The 23574-nt window shown below is 39.9% G+C and overlaps 1 protein-coding gene across 1 annotated transcript; it reads left to right on the plus strand.

The window, feature by feature from the left end:
• The first annotated feature begins 432 nt into the window (after positions 1–432).
• Positions 433–21702, plus strand: LOC108510032 (myosin light chain kinase, smooth muscle). Its single transcript, XM_017839674.1, has 7 exons — positions 433–644; positions 6100–6223; positions 14038–14190; positions 15193–15316; positions 16534–16663; positions 17558–17677; positions 19538–21702. Exons 1-7 carry the CDS (start codon positions 503–505, stop codon positions 19789–19791), a joined length of 1047 nt encoding a protein of 348 aa, XP_017695163.1. The 5' UTR covers positions 433–502; the 3' UTR covers positions 19792–21702.
• Positions 21703–23574: the final 1872 nt, after the last annotated feature.

Below are 23574 nucleotides of genomic sequence, written 5' to 3' on the forward strand. Positions count from 1 at the left end.
TAGTGGTGGATCACAGGAGGGAAGGAAGCAGCGAGAAACGTGCACTTGGAGTCTGGAGTGGTGTTTTGAACACATGTCAGCAGGGTGACAGTCACATGGCACACACTTTACTGTCAGCTGCAGGTGATGGATCCTAAAGGCAGGATATAAATCCCTGCTGCCTGGGATAACAGTATGGGTGTCTCACAGCCCTCACCCGGGACAGAGATTCAGAGTGGAAAACATCTATTGATTTATACCACACACAAGAGGTGATTCTTCCCATATTATCCTTGTGCCTATGGAAAGTACCATTACAAAACACAGATTGCATCCTGAAGTGACTACTGCAAGCTTGAATTCTCTGTATTTCTGTAAAAGAAATAGTTTGATTACTCCCCAAATGAAAATGTTGCAGAAGTCCTCTTTTTCTTCTGTCTCTCCTAGGGTTTCTGGAGGAGAGCTCTTTGAACGCATCATTGATGAAGACTTCGAGCTGACAGAGAGAGAGTGCATTAAATATATGAAGCAGATTTCAGAAGGAGTTCAGTACATTCATAAGCAGGGTATTGTTCACTTGGATTTGAAGCCAGAAAATATTATGTGTGTCAACAAGACTGGTACAAGCATCAAACTCATTGACTTTGGACTTGCAAGAAGATTAGGTAATGACTTCTCTGCCTATTTCAATATGACCGGGGGAAAGGGGCAGGACAAACAGTAATTCGTGCTACCTAATATAGTCTTTCATATATAAAGAGTAAATAATGTTTCCTATAAATAGTTCTGGGTTTAGGAAAAAATAAAAAAGGGAAAAAGAAGGTATTCAAGAGGAGTGTGCAGTGAACTGTATACAAACTACATGTCTATTCCTATAGGTAGGGTATCCCTGTAGATTACAGGTAAAATACACAGTAGTGGTAATGTTAACAAATACTTACATTTGCTATAGGAAACTATAAATCACTAACTTTCTAACTAAATACTTCATGAATACTACAAAACCTTGAACTTTTTGTAATCACAGGAATTAAGGTGATTTTCTAGAGGTCTTTCAGATCTAGATAATTATAGTTGATTTACCCATTAGTTTTATCACTTCTTAACTTAAACAGCAGGATATTTTCATACATGTTAAACATCAGAGGAATTCTATATGGAGCTGTGTCATAGTACTACTTAAAAATAATACAAAGGGGGAAGTACCACTTGACAAGTTCCTCCTCTTCCTAAGCTGTTTTTAGCAGCTTTCTATCATTCATTTTGGTCTAAGATTCCAACATGCTTTGCAACTTGAAAGCCAAAGACCTTCAATGGTTCTTGTCTTCACATTGTTCAGTATTAGTTCAGCTCTAAAAAGCAGCCCTCCAGTTGTGCTTCCAGTGTTAGTGATCAGCACACACTGATCTTTTTTAATCTTGTATTTTCACAAAAGAAAAAACTATTCCAAGAATTAAAAGGAACAAAAATAATTTATGAACCTGTTACTGGGAGAGCTGAGATTTGTGGCTCTACTGACAATAAGTGATTGGGACAACTCATATGAATTCTTGCTCTCTATATAAGGGGTCCACAGCTAGATTCCTACTTGCAATCTTTTGTCTTCCTTTTTTAACAAAATTATTTTTAATACTTATTAAAAATAGAACAATGTTTTTTGGAAGAGTACAGTTTGGAATTACTACCACCTGGTTTTTGTTATCTGCCTAAATGCTGCTCATCCTAGTTCTTTTGACACTTAAGTAACAGACTACTGCATTCCCAAGAATATAATTTTACTAAAACAAACAAAAAATACTTTTTTAAATGAATGGGGGAAAACAAATCCACTCTTCAGAATTTTACATGATGTTCAGCTCCAAAAGTGTATTACATGAATCTTGGTCACACAGACACTGTTAACTCAGAGATAAGATGTTTATTTTATTTATTAAAAAAAGAAATCACTGCCATTTATGTTCGTTCACTAGAATGGAGCCAACAGTGTTCTAGGAACATGAACTGGATTTTGTTCTTGTTGAGGAAACAGATAAACTGTTAACTGAGTTCCAGTGCTGATGTTTTGGTTATCAGAGGTGTGTGAAAGATTTCAGCCCATGATGTTCCAGCTGTCAGCCTGAAAACTATACATTTATTGCTGCAGGGAGTGGATTTCATCAACAAGAGATACAATGTAAACACAGAATGGCCTTTTTATAGAAACTTCTTCAACTACTTTTAACTTCAGGCCACAGTTAAACTGACATTTAGCAAACAGAAGATCCTATTTTCAGTAGCCTGTTCATATCCATCAGCTTTTCCATTTTTCCTGGTAATCTTGTGGCATCACAGTGCTTTGCCCGGCTGACACCAGCTTGTGAGCTGCTGCAGTCGTACCGTGTGTAGCAAATCTCTAAACTCCAGATAACTTTCTGTGATGTAGAAGGATGAGAGCTATGGGCACTGATGCTGACTTTGATTTTACAGTGCTGTATTGCTTAGTATGTTGCTAATTCTTGCCAAAGGCCACTATAGGTATTTGCTATTCATCAGCTGCTGTTCTGGATAACTCCGCTGTGTGTGGTATTTCCCTAGGAAGAGAAAGTGCCCTTCCATTTCATGCCCATAAAGCAAAAGCACTCTGTTCATTGGGAAGACAATTTTAACAGTTTGGTTGTCTATTGTTTTGAGATGATTTCCAAAAGCAGAAAACAACTTTTGCTGTTTCATTTACTTGCAAAAATTGCTAAAAATGCTTTTCACTAATGCCTGCTTCTTGTCAATTGTCTTACGTGGTGCACTGAGGGCACTTGTGCTCCTTCAAACTTTGTGATTTTGAAATTGGTTGTCAAAGTCACTTTGGCATTGATAGATGTGGGACTGGAGCCCTCATACTATGGACCTGACTCTGACTGAGCAGAAACTGCTCAACCAAGGGATTGCTGAAGGGAGCAGTGGCTGACTCTGCACTTCAGGTTCTGAGATTTACTTTTAACTTTTTGTAACCAGTGCAAACTAATGCCTCTAAATATTCACTGTTTTGATCAGTTTTAAAGATATTAAGATCAGTTCCTTCTGCAGTCATCTTCTGCAGCTAATTAGTTCTCCTGCACTGTCAGGAAATACCAAAGCTGCAGTGGGATATTTTCCTGACCTTTTTTGGTGTGCTGAGGAAGACATGTAGAAAATTGTTTAGGATAAACCTCTTGAGGAGAAAGGCGAATGATTTTTGAGTACTGTAAAGATTTTTTTTTTTAATCAGTTGATTATACACAGTGTCAGCAACAGTTTCCAATTAGCTTGTCAGCTTTCTATCTGAATTAAGGGATCTCCAAACATAGATCCTACTTGTGTACTAAGCTTGTAAACAACTGGGTAAAGATTTGACATATTATTGCATAGAAAAGATCTTATTCTTTTCTTTTTTCTTTTATACACAGAAAATGCTGTATCGGTTGTTTCTCACTTTATGCTTGCACTCAAATGTCATGTTTTCAAAAAAAACCCCCACATTTCTCTGATGTATGGACAGTGCATTTCATACACCAGACTTTTGCATACACAGCGGCTCATGGTAGTTTACACAGTGCGTAGAAAAGCCTCCAAACTTGGATGTGAAAATCTGAGCCTGAGATTTGGACAACCGTGATTAGGCTTTTGGAAAACAGGTTCATTGTCATAAATTTCAGTAACTTTTCATGAAGACAGTTCGAAAAAAAAATGTAGGAGTTGACTTTAAAAAGAAGTCAAATGGAAAAATGGGATCTTGGGCTTCTCATTTGCACTTGAAAAAGGAAGAGTGATCCCTCCGTCCTCACGGCCACTGTGAAGAAGACATTGCCCTTCTTTTGGGCTAAGTCACTTCAGATTGGATACTAGAAAAAGGATCTTACTTTTTGGGATGAACTCTGGTTATGTGACTGTAGGGATGTTGTGGAACAGTTTTTGAATGTGCTTTTTAAAGGCTAGTCAGAGATCTGGCAGGAGGGTCTTGATGTTGGTGAACTTGCATGGGAGGATATGGGTGACTTCCTGCAGCTGCTCCCAGGCATTCTTCTGTCTGTGTGTCTCTGGAAATGGGTACTCCTTGCATGGAGGGGTCTCTGAAAACAGGGAAAACATGTGACAATAAGGCTTCTGCAATTAGTTTACTATAACCATACTTAAGCAGAGCAAAAAGGGTTTCACGGAATTTAAAATGGGAAACAGGCGTAACCGTGAGTGAATTGCTGCACTAGTGCTTAAAAGTTGCCTTAAGCACAGTGTTAAATCTTTAGGCAAGTTATTAACCCCATATATCCTTCAGATTTCATTTGGTAAATTGGGGATTTCCACACCTCAAAAGACCACTACCTTAGGTGTTTGATTACATTTCATGAAATGCCTTAAGAGCTTTCAATGGAGGTGAGCGTGGGAGTGGAGTCAGTGCTGAGATCAGCGTTTCTGTCGCAAAACCTGGTAAAGTAGGTTCTGGTAAATAAAAATATTCTATTAAGGTTCAGTGTTGTGGACAATTCACTTCTATTGTAGTCTTCTCAAAACTTTTGATTTGCTGTTGTTTGGGGTTTTTTTAAGTTTTTCTCTTGATTATAGAGCTGCAAATATCTGTACTTATGGTAACCTTAACAGGAGCAGGATTGGACTCTGCTACATCTGTTTTCCTTCCCATCCATATCTGTTTTGTTTAGATGGTAATCTCTTTGGGAGAGCAATGGTCCCCTACTAGGACATTCTGCTGTGCCTAATCTGGATGCTACTCTTGCACAAAAGATAAACATAATGCAATGAATCTCACTGAAGGCAGATACTGATTGCTCAGGCACATGTGCAGAGTGGACAAGAGTTTCTTGACCTAAATGCAAGCCTGGTTAAAGTCAGAAACAATTTATTTTCTGCCATTTTTATATTTTTATAATACAATTCTTTTATTGGGATGTGGGTTTTTTCCCCCAGTCGCTAATCTATTCCTTAGTTTTCTTCCTTCTTCATCTTGCTTGTTCTTTTCTTCTTCCACCCTATTTAGAATGAGCATTGATGAAAATGAGCCCATTGAGTTTGCCTAACAATTTCTAACTCAGTGACTTACATTGTGTTTCACACTATGACTAGAAGTCAGACGTATCACTCAGTTGCACACTGGCAGAATAAACTGGCAGTACTATGTCATGAACAGGTAGTTCTTCTACCTTCACCACTGTATTTTCCAGTGGAGCAATACTGGTGGGCCAGCACAGGAAAAATGACAAGCGAGTTCACAAGTCTCATGACCTTATTCTTTCAGCTCATACTGGTAGCAGGTGCTTCATTGTAGATAATTTTAAAAGCATCCACACTGTGTTTAGGCAGAGACAAATGTGGAACACCTGTGCTACAGGCCACCTGAATAAAAGGTTGGAGCAGCTGATGACTGAAGGCTGATGATTTGTGCTTCCCCTTCACCACTTTGCATCTCCACAGGTGTGGCTGTAGGCAAGACTAGTTTTGAGAGCATGCCCAAGTCCAGCTTTACTGAGAGGCAGTGATCTGACAGACGATCATCATCTGTTTCCTTTCTTGTTTCAGTGCTGGCCGGTGCCACTTCGAATTTCAGAGACATGCAACCCACTATTGATTTTCTTTCCTATTTACGCTAGAAAAAATGTGTTGGATTGAAATAGTTATTTCTTGTTATTATAATTTTATCACTACTGGTTCTTTTTACCACAACACACAGGGCCCTTAGCTGTGATAAGTCTTGGATAATTTGTGAAAACTTTAACTTCTGTCTAACACTGGATTCCTGCAATCCTCTTGTGAAACTGCTAAGGGGATGGAAGCTCAAACACTTTTGTACTTCAGACATCCAAATGTGAATTAAACAGTGACACTTTTCCTCTTTCTTAGACTTGGTCTAAGAAAGCTTCTTGCAATAGGAACCTTCTTATGTGATTGTACAGTGCTATATGCTTGAGGATGCTTAATAAATAAATCTTTATTTCTGTACATGTATCAGCTAAGAAAATAGCAGTTCAGCAGTTCTGATAAAGATCTTTTAAAAAATTACAAATATAAGGGCAAAACTGTTTTTCCTGTTACTGGATAATAACTGGTTTTAAAAATCTGCATGCAGCAGTTGATGGTTTTCTCTTTCATTCTTCACAGAAAATGCAGGTTCTCTGAAAGTTCTCTTTGGGACACCTGAGTTTGTGGCTCCAGAAGTTATAAACTATGAACCTATTGGATATGAAACAGATATGTGGAGTATAGGAGTTATCTGCTACATTTTGTGAGTACCTTTGCTATTTTTAACACAAATTCTGACAGATGCTGAACGTACAAAATTTTCATCAGCTTCTGAAGTTTTCTCCAATTTTCAGGCCTTTTCTATTCTAATTACCAGCTCCGGCATGTTTAATAAAAGTTCTGTGTCCTCTGAAGGGTGCGATTGGTAAACTGCAGAACTGGCAGTTTAGGAAGTTCAGCCATTTAGTGTTGTACTTCTTACATCACAAACCGGCGACGCTTCATTTAAAAACACAATGCGACAGTATTTTATTATTAACTTTAAACTATTTTTCCCTTCCAGATATTAAAGAAAAATGTTTGGGCATGCACTAATAACCATTAATTTCCATTCTTTTATTACAAGAGAGAAAATTTTTGTGAAACTTTGGGGTCTCGTGGGACACACTTAAGTATCCCAGCGTTACCATATCTGTTCAGAGTGCATTTTAATTTATTACTAAACACAAACCACTGGATAAATACGTTTTATAAGCAGCATGAATTGAGCTTGTGGAAGCATTTTAGAGGACGGTTAGCTACAGCTCTTGTTTACATATTTCAGTATTAGATTTGATTTTTATATATGATTTGATAACACGTGCTTATGAACATCAATGAGTCTAGAGAAAAGTATATGGAAACAGCATCTCCATGCCTAGAACAGCACACTTGCTGTTCTTCCTCCCACTGTGACTGTACATATTTGATGCCATATAAACAAGTGTAAAGAAAAGCTCAGCTTGGAGCATAGTTCTTTCTTCCTCACTCCAGCTTCAGCAGTAAGTAAACAGAAGACCTGCTTTGCACTCATTCTTTTAAAAGGCTCCTCTCCATGCCCTTCTCCTTTAATAAAAGAGTCTCCACTGCCCTGGCTACCATGCTCCTTGACACCTGGCAATCCACAGTTGTTTGCCTCATCTTTCCTTGGTCTTTCTGCGTTCCTGCTTGCTTCAGGAGCCTGTACTTGTTCTCACACTCTTCTCATTTCCAAACTAAGCAACATAATTCCCTTACATGTCCTGTGCAAAAGCTACTACATCAACTCTCTCTTACTCCCAGCGAAGACTCTGAATATTTCTGTTATCTTCTGTTTCTTATGTGAAGTGTGCTACACTCTTCAAGGTCACTTTGTTCTGCCAGTTTATTTACAGGACTTTTATTTTCCATTCACTTCCAGCACTTCTTTCTAGATCTTGAAAGCTCGTTTGGATCATTCTGTAGTTCAAATAATGTAGACCACACAGGCAGCACTCGGAAGACAAATTAATGCATTTCTCTAGGTTTTGAGGTCTCCTGATCTGCAGGCTCCTGGAAGGCAGGATGGCGATTCCGGGCACATCCATGGAGCCCAGCACTCCCTCAGTGCTGCAGTGCCCTCTGGAGGCCTCCTGCACCCTGGGGAGGGGAGCTCTGGCCTCAGCCTTACCCGCCCTTTTGGGGAGTTCCGCGTCTTTTGCTGGCATTTGTTAATAAAGTGTGTGAAGAGCTTTTGTGTGTTCCCCGTACAGGCAGCGACAGACAAGCAAGGCACAAATCGGTGCTGGCAGTGGTGTGTTCCTAAGGCATGGAGCCAGGGCTGCTGCTCCTGTACAGTCCGTGCTGGGGAACACCGGCATCATCTAAGTAGACAAAGCAAAGGGAGCAGGTGAAACAGGTGGAGAAAAGGTGAAATGTCTTGCCAAACACTATGCCAGCACTGGCAGAACTGCTTCTTCCCAGTTTCTCTGTGCCACCAGAAGCAAGATATTTGGATGCTGTACCACCCAGCTGATGGGTTGGGGTGGTGTTACACTTGACGCAGCTGATCTGATATGCCTTGTGAAATATATTAAGAAATTACTTGTTTGCCGAGGTGTATTTAAGCTCACTTAACCGCTCATGAGGGGAAAACTACATTACTCAAACATAATGAAAATCTTTTTTTTCGATGCGTAGCTATTGCCACAATAGTGATTAGCAGTAATAATCAGCTTTTGTCTTTCTTGCCATAAGAATAATGTAATAGAAGTTAGGGAAGACCTGTGAGTCATCACTTGGACTTTCCCTCTCCACCCCAGAGTGACAGGTTCCTGATCTGTCTTAACTTTCTTAAAGCCCAGCTATTTTTACAGACTCAGAGCTATGAGCCATTATCTAAAATGGACCATCACATCATCATTGCAGAATGCAAATAAAAGTCATTGAGAACTGCATATCTCTTTACTTGTAGCTCTGCTTTCCTGTTTTGATTGTAAGCTCAGAACCGCCAAATCTCATGCACCAAGTGTAAGACTCACTCATTTATTGTCTGCCTCATGTTCCATCACTGTGCTTGTAACTTGGCATTTGCACCGTCTCTCCCTGCCATGGTGAGTGGGGCCATGAAGGCAGAGGCGAGTGCTGCAGCAGCACTGCACTCGAGGGCAGGTCTGCTACAGGCAGCTGATGGCCCAAGGCTGCTGTGTCCACCACCTGATCTAAGTGAAGCAGCAGGGAGCACCTACTGCATGACTTGATATAACATCTCTTTTAAGGTAGGATTCCAGAGTGCTGAGAGACCTGTAACCTGCCTAGAAAGTGCCTGTGTTTCCGTGATGTGCTGCACAACAGTGAATACAAACCAGGGTTAGCAAAGAAGGGCTAGAGAGATCTCTGAGTGAAGGGTCTTCCCTGCAGAAGAATAAAGAGGATGTAATCTTCAGTAGGAAGCAGGGTGACAGCACTTCTGACGAAACCCTGCAGCAAACCCCCTCTCCAGTCCCTCTGCTATGCAGGCATAACTACAGATATCACACTCCCTGTTGGGATCTGCATCTGTCTTCCTTATGGCATGACTGACTTAATTCCATCCTACAGTTCATGGGTTCCCTTTCCACATTTCTAAGCTATACATTAAATCCTTTAAATCTTCCTGGATAACTTATTCAGTCCTGTCTCTTCATCTGTCTTTGTTCTTCCTTAAATTTCCCTGTTTGTATTCTCCACTTTAAGTTTTTTTATATTCCACTTTTATCTTGTTCTCTGTCCTGTTCTGTATCACAGTACTGTCCCACATACTTAAGTTGATCTATTGCCTTAGAAATAACAGGCCACAAATATTATAGCTTCTGTATATCATCTCCATTTATGTCTATTTCAGAATTTCTTTTTGCATTTACATTAACCTTTATCTAATGAAGGTTAAACCTCCTGAATTCTTTCCAGCTCTTTCTGGAAAGAATTCATTCTTCTGGGCACTGCTGAATTTGCTTATTGGGTTTTTTTCTATTTCTAATTTTTTTCTGATGGATAGTAAGTGTTTTCAATATTTAGTAATCTGAAACAATTTCTAAATTCTATCTTTATTTCAAACCAATTTTCAGTCTAAGCTTTCAGCACTGCATGTACATACATTGAATGTGGATAGCCCTTTTCCTTCTGGCTCCACAGGATCTGATTAGTTTCAGGGAGGAATTGGCTGCGGCTGATTCAAACCTCTGCTTGCTTTCCAGTAGCTCTTCTCACTTTATCAGTGCCAGGCAGTGTATCTTTGCAGCATAGCTGATCTCTGTCAATTGATATTTTTTAATATACTGTATCTTAGGCTGTGTTTTAATATCACATTTGATCTTGCTGTACACTCTTCTCCTTCAGCACCTTCCTAATTGCACTCACCCTGATTCTTCAAACATTCATTCCCTTTCCTTTTTATCCATTGTGTTGTTCATCACTGCTGTTATTCCTGCCTTGTTTGGCAGTTCGGGTTGGTTGAAAGATCTTTCGGCATCGTTCATCTTTTGGGTGTGCTGACTTGGAACTTCAATAAGGCAAGACATAATACTGGCTTACACTCAACCCCATGTTGTATCAAAAATTTATGCCTCTTTAATATAAAACTGTAAGAACAGCTTTCCTTAAAGCAATTTAGGAAGGCCTTAATGTCAAGACGGTACTGCTCAAAAGAAAATGTTTTATTTGTTCCGTGGCAAATTGTGGTTCCTCAGTAATCCACTGGGCATGTGAAACAAGGATGAGAACAGCATAACACCCTTGCTTCAGCAGTGAGCTTTCTTCTTTTCATGGGTTAAGTGGTCTCTTCTCCTGGAGACAACCAGTGTGGGAGTCAGTCAGCGCTCAGCTAAGGAAAAAGTGGTGTTGTCCCATGGATGTGTGTTCCCCACAAAGTAGCCTGACACTATTTATTTGTTTTATTGCACTTGTAAAAGAATGAAATTACTACATGATCTCCAGGCTGCAGGCGTTATGTGCTTATTTGACGTGCCATGCACAGGTTTATCAGAAGCAGGTACTACTTTCCATACTGAGATGGGTTACTTTTTTTTGCACTGCTAATGCAAGGCAAGGACTGTGAGGAGGAGCTCATTGCCAGCAGTCCCAGTCAGCTGCTGCTGCAAGCTCTGCCTGCAGAGTAACGCTCAGAGTCTGACATTTTGGGACAAGCAGCAAAGTCATCTTCCCTGGATTAGTGGGAATCTTAATGCAAAGATCTCCAGTTGAAATGCCGTGGTGTTTGTTACACAGGCACAGAGACTGGTGTCCACACTGGACCCTTTTGATCTTAACATTTCTAAGTCTGCACTCGGAGCTTTGTTACAACAGACCAATAAACGTTAAGGAACTTCTACAGGATAAAATATATTTCTTCTTTATTTAGAAGTGGAAACTCTGAAAGATTTTCTAAACAAATAGTTATTAACATGCCAGGAAGATGCCTGGTTGAGTGGCTGGAAGAATGTTTTCAGTAAACAACCTGCTGCTTGTCTAACAGTAACTTCACAGTGTAAGCACAGAGTTAATTTTCTAGCGCAGTAGCTCATCTTTATCACTTAAGCATTCCAAAAAGAAATTGTTTCCATTAACTGTCAAAAGAGTTGCTGGGCCATTATTACTTTAAATGGCTATTAAGAAATGAACAACCAAAACTTCAGTCAGTGAAATCTCTGCTAAAGATAAGAATTTCTGGTTGTAATTACACTAGTTGCTGGATATTGTTTTCTGACTGTGGACAAGGATCTAGTTCTCCTTAGAAGTATTTCCACAACAATGCAACTGATTCAGAGTGGAAAACTGTAGTAGACAGAGAAAGTTATTTTAGCCTTATAAATTTTCAACAGCACGTTCAGAAAATAGGTTCATTGAAACATTTGAATGGGAACTGTTACACTGGTGTTTGGAAATGACAAAGTGAATGGAGGCTTAACTGCTAACCACCTAGTCATTTACCAAATGCAATCCTACCACAGCATTTAAGATTTTATCAGATAATTCTGTCATGCAGTTCTAAAATAAGTGAAAAAAAAACCCAAAAACAAAAACAACCAAACAAAAAAATTACAAATAATTAAAGAACTTTAAACTGTGTGTGACATGCAGTATTCCTTTGCCCAGAAATTTAGATTGTCTTTATAAGCATTGCCTCTTATGGCAATGTGGAGCAGTGGTGTTCCCACATGAAGCAGTGTCTCTGTACCTATAGCAGTCTTTTTAGCATGCAAATGATCTCTCAATAATGCATCTTTAATCTCTGGAAGTAGGCCAAATATTGTCTAATGTAGCACAAGAGCTGCAACAACACTATTTGTGGTAATACTACGCAAAGGTCACCTTTGCCATACTTCAATCAAGTATTGAAGGGAAATGGGATTGTTATTGCTCTGGCTGCCCAAGTGTGTCCTCTGGAAGCTTAACTGGATGCAGACGTGCATCTCCTCTATTGTCAGTGAACTAAAAAAATACTTCACAGACCTGTCATTGTCTAAGCCACTGAATTGGCTGAGAGATTATTGTACTTACTACAAAGTCAAAAAAGAGACAACTTTGCACTGAAATCAGAAGTGCAGTCTGCATGAGATTTTTTGCACTTTCTAAAAATGTTATGGACAAAAATGACATTGCCATAAATAAGAAAATGCTTATCTCTTGGAGTGGAGGTAGGTTTAAGGCCCCGCAGGAACGCTTTGTGGATTCCAGGACAGAGATTTCGATTGCTGGCTGTGAGGGCAGAGCAGAGCCTCTCACTGCACCACAGCTGTGCCAGCTCTGCAGTGCTGTCAGACACAAACCTTCCCTCTTCCAGTAAAGTAAGTGTCAAACACAGAGAACAGTCATGGTAAAGTTAGTTTATATGAGCATTTTTTGCATGTCAGTCTTTCAGCTTTCAGTAACTTGTGACTGTTATATCTTCATAAATAGGTTTATGCCACCTTACACATTTACAAAATCATGCTTCACTGTTGCATTTGAATGCACCCCATATAATGGAAAGTAAGATACCAAATACATTCTGTTCTGATTTACCTTGTTCTGCCTGAGAATAAACAAACCTTTTATCTTCATCTCATGTATTATTACTAACAAGTTTCTGAAGTATACACATAAGATTCTGGAGTCTGCTGTACTGCACACAACTTCCAGAAATGGTAAAAGATTTAGTATCTGCTCTGTCTGAGACTTCAAAGAGTGTGTGTTTCTGCTTTGCTTATAGAAATAAAATCCTTAGGAACAAATTCCAAATCAGATTTTGAATGTAATTAGAGGCAAAAAAAGGAAGAAAAATAACTTTGAAGGGGGAGATCATTCTATATTATTAATCTTATAGCTCACTTTATTTGACCCCAGTCTTTTTTTCTACCAGTCTGTTCTGTGATATTCAGTGGCATCACAGTATTCATATAGTATGATATCTATATAGTATTCTCAGAACCCTAATAAGTTAGAGTTATTTTTCCATATTTAAAAGAAATTATTGTTGAAATGTAACTGGTTGTTTTAATTGGTTAACACAATTGTACAGAGAAAGCAAATAAAGTCTGTAAAATTTCATGGAGAATAGATTATTCAGTAAATTGTGTGCCAGGAAGACCAGAAAAACCGATTAACTTGTAGTTCTAAGGAATAAGCAACCTTTCACCTGAAAGTTTTTACTGAAACTGCGATATAGAGGCATCAAAGGTATCCAGATTCACAAAGGCATAGTATAATAAAGGATAATGCTCCACTGGAGAAAAATACTCTGCAAAAATGACACCATGATGTTCTGTAATTGCCTTTCACCGACAATTTATCAGTTATGTTGAGTAAAAAGCCTTGGAAGCTCAAGTAGGTGATAGGAGAGCATTATTTCCATTTCATGCATCATCATGATTGACTGAGAACATAAAGACCAAATTACTTTTGGATGCATCTGCATAACTCCACAGCCTGCAGTGATGTAGCACTGTTTTATCTGTCTATATAATTCAGGGTGGGTTTGTTTACAAAATAGCCCTGTGGATTTCATGATTTCATTGTGCATCTTTCTTCTTGGGCTCTCTCTGCAGGAGTCAATGGAACAAAATGTACAAAAAAACGTTGGTTTGACAGTAATGACAGCAAAGTCACTCTGAAACTAGATGATATCCAGAGGTCCCTTCCACCCTAATAATTCTGTAATTCTGCGGAAGTGCCAGGAAAGAAAAAAAAAAAAGATATTCAACTGAATTTGATGTGAAAGTTCCAGGATTACTTATGTAGGACTAGACAAGTCATTTAACAAAATAGTATGCTCCAATTTCACCTAATTCTAGTTCTCCTCAAAAATGTCTTGGGGAAAAGAGAAACAAGAAAAATGTGCCTTTCAGTTTTGCTGACAAAATTCTAGTTTCCTTCCCATAAGACTAGTTAGCTTTGAGTCCTTCTCTTTTTTTTTTTTGTTACGTTTTTAAAGGGAGCTTTTATTGATATTCATAAGAGCTGCTGAGTATAGGAGATGTCACACCATTTTAACTCACTCCTGCAATAATTCGCAAATTGACACGGCTAGTTTTGTACCTGTCTGTCTGTCTGTTCTACCCCCAGGGTCAGCGGGCTTTCTCCTTTCATGGGTGACAACGACAATGAAACCCTCGCCAATGTCACCTCAGCAACGTGGGACTTCGATGATGAGGCTTTTGATGAAATCTCTGACGATGCCAAGGACTTTATCAGCAATCTGCTAAAGAAAGACATGAAGTAAAGCTGCTGGACTTGATACACTTTCTGTGTTTGCATTTAGCTGAGCTTGTCGCCCGTGTTTCCCCACTGTGAATCTCCACATGGCCGCAGCACCTCTGGCGATACTTTATAAGGAGCTCTGCGTGCCCGCCTGTCTGTGCGTGCAGTGCTCGCTTGTTTTACCGCAGGGAGCAGGGGCTGAATGGAGCACCTGCTTTCAATCGCCGGCTCGTAGCTCTTCCCTTGCCTCGGGCAAGATGCACCCTGAGGTTTTGTGTGGCCACCCCGATCTCCTCTGTTTCGTGACACAGATTCCTGCATGACGTGTCCTGTCTCGATCTGAATGGGCTGCCATTTTTTGCCATGTGTTGCTTCTAAGTGTGGTACCTCTAAGTAGGCAGCTTTCCTATAAATGCAGTAATTGGGCGAGAAAAAAAAAAAATCAGAGTTGGAAGCCCTATTTGCAGTAGTGCCTGAACAGAGCAAGGAAAGGAAACATACTTCTTCCAGAGAGTTAGCAATTGGATGGATGGAGAACAGAGGGTTATTTATCTGTGCCCTTGAGCAAAGTGAAGAATGGGTGTGACTTGAGAGATTTGGACATTTCTGGTTTTTTAGATATTCGGGATGGTGTTAAGTGGTGGGACAGAGAAATCTCTGTAAGTGAAGGAAAGAAGATCTGGGATGGAGTTCTGCCAGCACAAAGTAGCTGAATCACTGACACTGTGGCTCTGCTCTATGTGTTCCACGCCTAAAACATATGGCTTTTCCTGCTCTGTTTTATAATGTTTTATTAACAGTTAAAATTGCACACTTTTCTCTCAAAAATATCTACAGAAATTATGAAAGTGAGTTTAAGAAGTAAGCAGGGCTGGGAAAGCAGGGCCATGTGATTTACGTTGCTAAATTTAGGAAACAGAAAAATCAGCTCCCAGAAAAAAGAGCACAAAACAATGTTACAGCAGGTAGGTTCACCTCTTGTTACTGGCAACACTGACAGGTCTTTTTATGTAAAAACAGGAGTCGCTTCAATTGTACTCAATGTCTTCAGCATCCCTGGCTGCAAAAAGACACCAAAAACATGGAAGCCAAAAAACTTTCCAAAGATAGGATGAAGAAATATATGGCCAGAAGAAAATGGCAGGTAATGAAGAGGACATGGAATCGGGCTCAATATCTTAATATCTCTCTTTATTTTTAATGTTTTTGATTCAGAGAAACACATCACGTCAGGTGGTTTCTGATGCTGGTGAAAGCTCTGGTGTGGCCAGAGTGTGAATGCAGGACAGTGGGTTTGGTTTCTGCATCGAGCAGTAGGAGGGTGCACAGCTGCACATACATTGCACACGGTGATTCCATTTCAGGCTGCTAAAAGGCATATCAGTTCAAGTATAGTTTTTCCTACTCTTTTTGGGGTATGCCCATCTCTCTTCCCTTCCCTCCCCTCTCCATGCCACTGAGGAATGGGGGGTTATGTGGTCCTTAACAAAGCTGAACAGTTCAGGTAAAATTTATCCACCTGGCCTCTGAAAAGACACTTTATTTTGTGGTAGTTTTATGCTACTGAGCCAGTAGTTCTGTCCTGTTGGAGCCTCAAGCTTCTCATGGATTTGGTCATATTGGTTTAATAATTTTCTTTGACCTATTTGGTCTTCATATCTTCATTTTTCTTAATGCTGGGACTGTTGTAGCAGGTCCATCTGTGCTGCTATCCATCTGATAGCTAGAGGAGCTGCTGTGTGAAATCTTGCATCCAGCCTACAAAATATTAATTTATATAAATCTACCTTATATTTCCTTTTATGTTCTACTGTACATGTTTCTTGGAGCTCATGCAAGCTGTACAGAAATACAAGTGTCCATACTAAAGCCAGCATAGTTTGAGCATATTTTAGTATGCTGGTGGTTGGTCCTCGATCCTGTCAGAGGTGTGCTTCCATCATGCAGATGGTACTTTCTCATTCATTCCATATTAGCTCGTTATTCTTCTTTGATGAAGCTCAGTCCAGCCCATATGGCTGTGGAGAGAGCCGTCCCCCACCAGAGTTCAGTTCCAGTTTAACAGGACATAGCTCTCTTGCTGGCCCTCCTCTCGCACAGCGCTTTTTATCCGCAGCTAACAGAGACATTCATTTAGGTATGAGTTCATCAGGGGAAGTTTATATCTGCAACTAAATTTGGTAATTCAGTCCAGCCTGCTCTGTCTCTCCTAAAACAACAGAGCTATATATAAGCAGTTTGTCCAACAATTCCAGTGAGGTTTGCAGAGATCCCAGATAATTTGTCCGAAGCACGATTGTTGCAGAAAATCACATGCCTGTTGGACTGGATTGATCAGAAGCCTTTTATGTTATGTCTTAGAAAACAGGCCATGCTGTCCGAGCAATAGGAAGACTGTCATCCATGGCAATGATTTCTGGTATGAGTGGGAGGAAGGCCTCTGGGAGCTCGCCTACCAGCCCTATAAATGCAGACAAAGCAGAGAACGAAGGTAAGGAATTTTTCTGCACCATATTTTTATGTCTCTCTGAATCAATCTTACTGAAACTTTTAGCAAAATGCTAGAGACCAATCACTGAGTTGGATATTCCTGCTTGCTCTCTCACTGTCTCTCTCTCTCTCTGTTTTTATCTTCCTATTTTTTAAAGAAATCTTTCAAAAATTAATTGTACTTATATTGTTCTGCTACTCAAAATGTCCCAGCATAAGTACAGGCAGTAAACTCTTCTCTTTTTAAAGTCAAAGAATTAAGGCAGTTTGTCAGCTGCACTTTCTCTGAGTTTGGGAATGCATGTTTATACAAAGACGACAGTGATGTATTGCCTTCTCATGCAAGCGAGCAAGCAATAAAGTATTAACACTTGCTGTAACCAAGACACATACCCTGCATTAACCATGCTCCTCAGATGGGGCATTTAGGGAAAAAAATAATGTGTCTGCATTATTCCCCTACATCCCCAGCTAAGATGTGGATTTGTGGTTTGTAACAATCAGAGGTGCAAATGTTTCACACTGCTGAGAATCAAGCCAGTAATTTTGACAAATCCACACAGACTGTGGGCCTGATACAAGTGGAGCTGGTTTATTCCCCTGAGTAGCAAAAGCCCAGGTTTGGTTAGAAAGAAATTCAAGGAAAAAATACTGACGATGCGTAGCATGGTGGCCTGCAAGTCAACTTCTTTCTATTTATGGCCTGAATCTTTGTCCAGCTGCAAAAGACTGGCACAAAACTAAGCAGCCAAAGTCCTCGCTGTCCCGATTGTCTTACAGAATTAAGTGAAATAAAAGATGCTTTAATTACCATCTGGTAATTAAAAATTAAACTGCATCTTTTGAGAACATGCCCTGTAAAATTGTTAACTACCTCTTCTTCTCTCTCCTGCAGATGCTTTCCTTGAAGAAGTGGCTGAAGAAAAGCCCCACGTAAAGCCATATTTTACTAAAAAAATCCTTGACTTGGAGGTTGTGGAAGGAAGTGCTGCTAGATTTGACTGCAAAATTGAAGGTACTTTTAATAAGCATGTCTGTTTCTTTGTTTCCTTCCTTGCCAGTTTTCTGCATTGAGCAGTTTGACTTTTTCAGGGTTTTTTTCTGTATTGTTGTTGGGTTGGTGCCATTTTTCTTTACCAATATCTGCCTATCACAGCATGAATGTGTTGCAATAACAGAAATTATCTGGAGCTGCCTGAACTTGTTCTGTGCTTGCCATAGAACAGAAATCTACAAGAGTCAGTGTGTGAATCACTAATTCAGAATAGCAACTGGGAACTGTCATATGATTTTTGAGGGTAGAAACAGTAAAAACAAGATGCAACATATTTCCATAAATTGAAAGAGTATACTCTTAGAGACTGCTAAGCAGAGAGCAAGAATTAGTAGGAGGTCACTTCTCTGAAATGACAGACAAATTTCAGGTGGCCTCAAGATAACTTTAAGCCATACATACATTGTATTAAAAGCAAAGAAGTCCCTAACAGCATATATGCTTGAAAAGTAATATTAATATCATTGCTCTGGTTACATAAGTCACATCTAGAAAATACTGTATTGTTGTTTGGGTTTTTTTTTTTTAAATTTATGAGTTTGAGAAAGAAAACTCAGACAGGAATATGCAGACAGAAAGCATAAGCTTATAAGAAGGCACTTAGGGAGCACGGGCGTGGTCAGCCCAGCAGTCTGAAAGCCAAGACCACTTGCACTTCTATTGCAATGAGATTGAAGCTTCTGTATCTCAGCTGTGGATGAAAACTAGAAATTAGGAGAGAAGAGCTGTGAAAACAGAAGAGATAGAGTCAGTACCATACTGCATGTGTTCAAGTTAATTTATGATGTTAAAATGAGGTTCAGAAACTGCCTCACTGACCTTCTGCTTGTTTGTTTCTGTGCTCCCAATCTCTTTCACTGCCTATGTTTCCTACCTCACAGTGGAGATGTGAGGATGGATTATTATTGCTGATGGATGCTCAGCGTGAGGGGTATGTGCACAAGTACTGCATGGAATAAAACAGATGGATGTACCAGAGCTGATGTTCCAAACTTTCCAGTGTATTGCTGTAATGTTCATTGTGTATTAAGGATTGCTGCACTTTATTTCTGCTCAGTGGGAAGTTATTCTCCCATCACAGTCCAGAACTTGGCTGAGACAGCAAACCTTGAATTTGTTATAGCAGCCAAGAGTACTGTATAAGGGATTGTTCTCCAGCAGGCATTGTACAGCCCTGCTCTGGAGGCTTTGCAGAGCCATTTGCTTCACAAAGGCTCCAAAACTCCTGTTGAGATGCATAATCAAAATGTTTTTCTGAGGCTCCCTGGCTTATCCTAACAAACACAGAGAGAAAATGGGAGTGCCATGTACAGGACAGGCTGGCTTGTAAGGAGCAGATTAGGAGGAGGAAGATTTAGAATAGCCATGGCAAAGCAACCCGAGAAAGATATTAAATTGTAGTTGTAAGCCAAAACAGCTTTACCCTTGAAATTCTAAATCTTGATGTTGGGAACTGTGGTTTCCAGAAAAGCTGCAGTGTAAGGTGAGCCTCAAATACACTGTCAGGAGTCCCTCGCTGGCTGCTGGATGCGACACATAAAAAGGTGTCTGCTGGCACTGCTAAAGGAGTGGAAAGAGGAATCCAGCGAGTACCACAGTGCTCACTTGCAATTTTGGTTATTCATAATAAGGTTGTTTCAGGTAAATGGGAAGGAAAAAAGCCTTGCATCATCTACATCTATTTTACATAGAATTCAATAAAATATTTGTCTATCAACATGTTGGCACGTCCATACACAGAGAGGGAATTAGAGTGTAAAGGAATTAAGGATGAGTTAATATTCGTTTATTGCAGTTGCTGTTCTCTCTCTGCTCTTGCAGGATATCCTGACCCTGAGGTAATGTGGTACAAGGATGATCAGCCTGTCAAGGAGTCCCGTCACTTCCAGATAGATTATGATGAGGAAGGGAACTGTTCTTTGACTATTTCTGAAGTATGTGGGGACGATGATGCCAAATACACCTGCAAAGCTGTTAACAGCCTTGGGGAAGCCACGTGCACTGCAGAGCTCCTTGTGGAAACAATGGGAAAAGAAGGAGAAGGAGAAGAAGAAGATGAGGAGGAGGAAGAATGAAACAAGGCTAAAAAAAAAAAAAAAGAAAGAAAAAATATATTTAAAGACTCTCCTTATAAGGCTCAGAAAACCAAGTTATCAAAAGCACCTTGTGTGATACGTAGGTCTTTGGGGGAATGTTATTTCAGCATGATCAGTTGATACCTGTTTGCTTTACCTGTGGGCATTAATTCAAATCAGCAGGCACTTTTAAGTTGCCAGCATGATTGGATTGACTTTAAGCAAATCATCAACTAAGTTGCCCAGTCAATTTTTAAAATCAAAATATGGAAAACAAGACTACATTTATATTCTGAACATCTTAAAGAAAACTAGTCTATTTACTGAGCTCATTGCTCTGCATTATCACTTTCCTCAGCCAAAACTCCAGCTAAGTTGGCTCCCCAATATATACTTTACAAGGAATCATTGGCCAGACATGCAGTGAATCTCTCCAGTCCTAAGGAATAGGGTGCTCCCTGAGCTGTGTCTTCTATAAGGGAAGGTTTGACACAGACAGCATTGCGATTTGTATGTTGGCATGGTTCACTTTTCATTTGCTTTAAGCAGAATCTCACAGTCCTCCTAACTTCAAACACATTTGCTGCCCTTTGTCAGTGTGCTGTTAGTGCTGTTGTAATACTGGCAAACATTAAACATCCAGGTGGTTTCCCAAGATACTCCTGATCTTGCTTTTAGCCAACTGATCACACTTTGTCATCTTTCCCTTATGGAGCCTGTCACTTCCACGCAGTTACAGTTGCCTGTTTAAGAAACAGACTGAAAACATAAAGACTGAGAATATTTTCTGTGTTTCTGGTCAGTCTAATAACGATTCATATATATGCTGCTGTGAAAAAAACAGGTTATTGCACAATCAGTGACTTCTCTGTGCATGTGTGTGAATGGAATCACAAGTTAGTTAAAGTTTTACTTGCATATATTTAGAAATTGCAAAACAGATTTCAACTGATGATAAGCTGGAAACTCCCACAGATTTTTGGAGTAGCCAAAAAGATAGTAGCCTGGATTACAAACTCGTCTATACTTAGCAGTTTCCAAAGAATCTTAACCTATATAGGACCTATTTCTACCTTATGAGCTTGACTGTCTTGTTTTTGTCTTGAACCTGCACCAGTAAGGCTGTTGCGTTTTTTAAAGGCGCAAAAAAACAAAACCAAAAAAAAATCCAACTCCCTTTTTTTTTTTCTCAGAAATTGTTAATGCACTCAGACTTAGTAACTTTGCTTTCCTTTCACAGTATTGGCACTTTTTAATTTTTTTTGTTGTTGTTCAGAGGTAATATCAGAGGCTGCAAGGTGATATGCACAATCCAAAACCAGTGTGTCTTATATCTATGTATCATTCCAAAAGTGATTATTTTTCTTTTCCACTTTTTGTGTGTAAAGCACAACCATTTGCATTTCAAAGGTTACCTCTTTTAAAAAAAATCATTACCTTAAATCCTCACCATTAAGTAGTCAGTGTACTTTAATACAGGTGTGTACATTATCAACCTTAGGTTGTTTGATATTACCTAGTTGTGTATGTGTTTCATATGATTTGCTCTTCTACATTCAAAGCTCAGTTAATGTGGATGACACGATGGTTTTTAACTGCTTTACTCTTTGTTGCTAAGTTCAGATTGCCAGCATGTCTTTTCCTTTTCGATTGATGAAAACCTCTTGTTATACTAAACACAGTATTGCCACAATTCCTTATACAGAAAGGTTGTGAATCTGATTTAGAGCATACAGAGCTTTCCTCACGTTTGTTTTTTTTTAAATGTTTTAGGCAACAATGGGGTGTATTTTGTACCTTAATAAAAATATGCTAATGATCTCTCTATTTGTTAAACCATCAGAATTGCAAAGATGAGACTGCTACAGCTGTAGTTACTCACGGTTCCTAAATAAATACTACCACAAAGCACGCTCCTCGTATACTCTGTTGCAGGCGTTACCGCGCTCACCTTGGCTACCGTCTCCTCCTGCTCTGCCCTGAGAGCTGCTGGGCACACAAATGGATGAGGTGGTAACAGTGAAGCCTCCCTGACCTCTGTGGTGCTGCTGCACTTCTCCTGCCCTGTCAGTGCAGGCTGGTGCTGTGCAGAGGCTGCTCTGCCCCCCAGGTACAGCCTGGGGCTGGCACTCGTAGCCATGTGCTCTGCACATCTCCAGCCTCATCGCATCCCTCATCACACACAGAACGATCAGCAGTGGGAACGTGGATGGGGCACCATGACAGCTGTGGGTTTGTTTTACAGCTGAGAATTCCCTTAAGGTGGGGAAACGTAGATCTGAAAGAGTGTAAGAACAAGAGAGAAAAAACTGAGGGAAGTCTCATTGTAGATGTGGACTTACACCAATGTTCCTAAAAGCTGTAAAGATGAAGATAAAGGCAAATCTGCTTGTGCTGCTTTTATGCAGACTTTTTCTCATGTGCAGTCCTAGACACTACGGACCCTGCAGGACCACACAGAAACTCCCTAAAGCAAAGACTGTGAAGCACCCTGCTTGTACCAATATGTTTCTGAGCAAATCTTCAGCCCTTCAGTCATCTTTGCAAGATGCGCCTCAGTCTTGTGAATGTACCGACTTTATACAGTGACTGCTGATTTCTGTCCAGGTAGGCACATGCATGAACCAGGAAAAGGTGTGGCTCTGATGGGCTGCTCTGTGGGTAAAGCAAGGTCTGTGGGTACATGTACTGGGTATCAAAACCCACAGACTCAGTATTGGTGTTCCTGCACAGATTTTCCTTTCCCTCTCATACTTTACTAGTCCTTTTGGGTTCCACAACCTATAAATTGCCTGTTTTTCTTTTGCCCCAAGGATATCCCAAGGAGCTTACCATCTCCCTGTTCCTTCCTATTAACATCCATTCTAGTCTGCAGGAAATAATGACTTCTACTTCAAAAATTAGATGATACGCATCTAATTCAGATCTGAGCAATTGATTCCAACCTGTATTTGACCTTGAATTTTTTTGTTTTGTTTGAACAACAGAATTCTATTTCCACTGAAGAAAGATATTTTATATACTTGAAACCTGTCTCATTTTTCCAGCCATCCTAATTGGCCTAATAAAAGGCATAACCTCTTTCTATAAACCTTGTCTTTCTTGTATAATGTTTGCAGAAAGCCACTCTTGGGGGCTCATAGAGTTGAAATTATCCCCAGTATCAGAGGTATGCAAGACACTGGTACTGCCCAAGATAGACCATTTAATTCTATTTCTTTTGTATAACATTCAGTCTTCTCAAGTAACATGGACAATTTGGGACCGGCTGCTGTTTTTCAGTACTTGTGTTTCTGGATTTACAGAAACTTAATTTACTGAATGACTGGCCTGTCCAACCACCCAAGCATCCTGTGCATATTTCTGGTTGATGGAAGACACCTTTGCTACTTGCATGTGTGCCATGCAGACTGCTGGATTGCTGCTTCCCTTTATTCACAAGGAAGACAGCACCAAACTTCACAGCCCTCTCCTCTGCAGTGACTGTCAGGCTTTGAAAAGGTTGATTTTTTTTTCTTTAGTTGCATACATGAATAATGAATGATTTGCTACTCTAAAATTTATTTATTGAAACATTGCACTAAAACATTGGTGTTTGAAAATGGAATTCTCATCAATCATCTTTGCACTTTGAGCCCTCCTGCCTGCAAGAGACATAATGCCATGACTTTATTAGGCCACATAAATACTCATGTATTGCTGGGATGGGAAGTGAGGCTTATGTTGTTATTCTGCTGCTCATAAAGGGACTGCACCATGACATGCATGGGAAATAAACCGAGA

This window comes from Lepidothrix coronata, unplaced genomic scaffold (genome assembly GCF_001604755.1).
Source record: "Lepidothrix coronata isolate B3197 unplaced genomic scaffold, Lepidothrix_coronata-1.0 Scaffold450, whole genome shotgun sequence".
NCBI classification, from domain to species: Eukaryota; Metazoa; Chordata; class Aves; order Passeriformes; family Pipridae; genus Lepidothrix; species Lepidothrix coronata.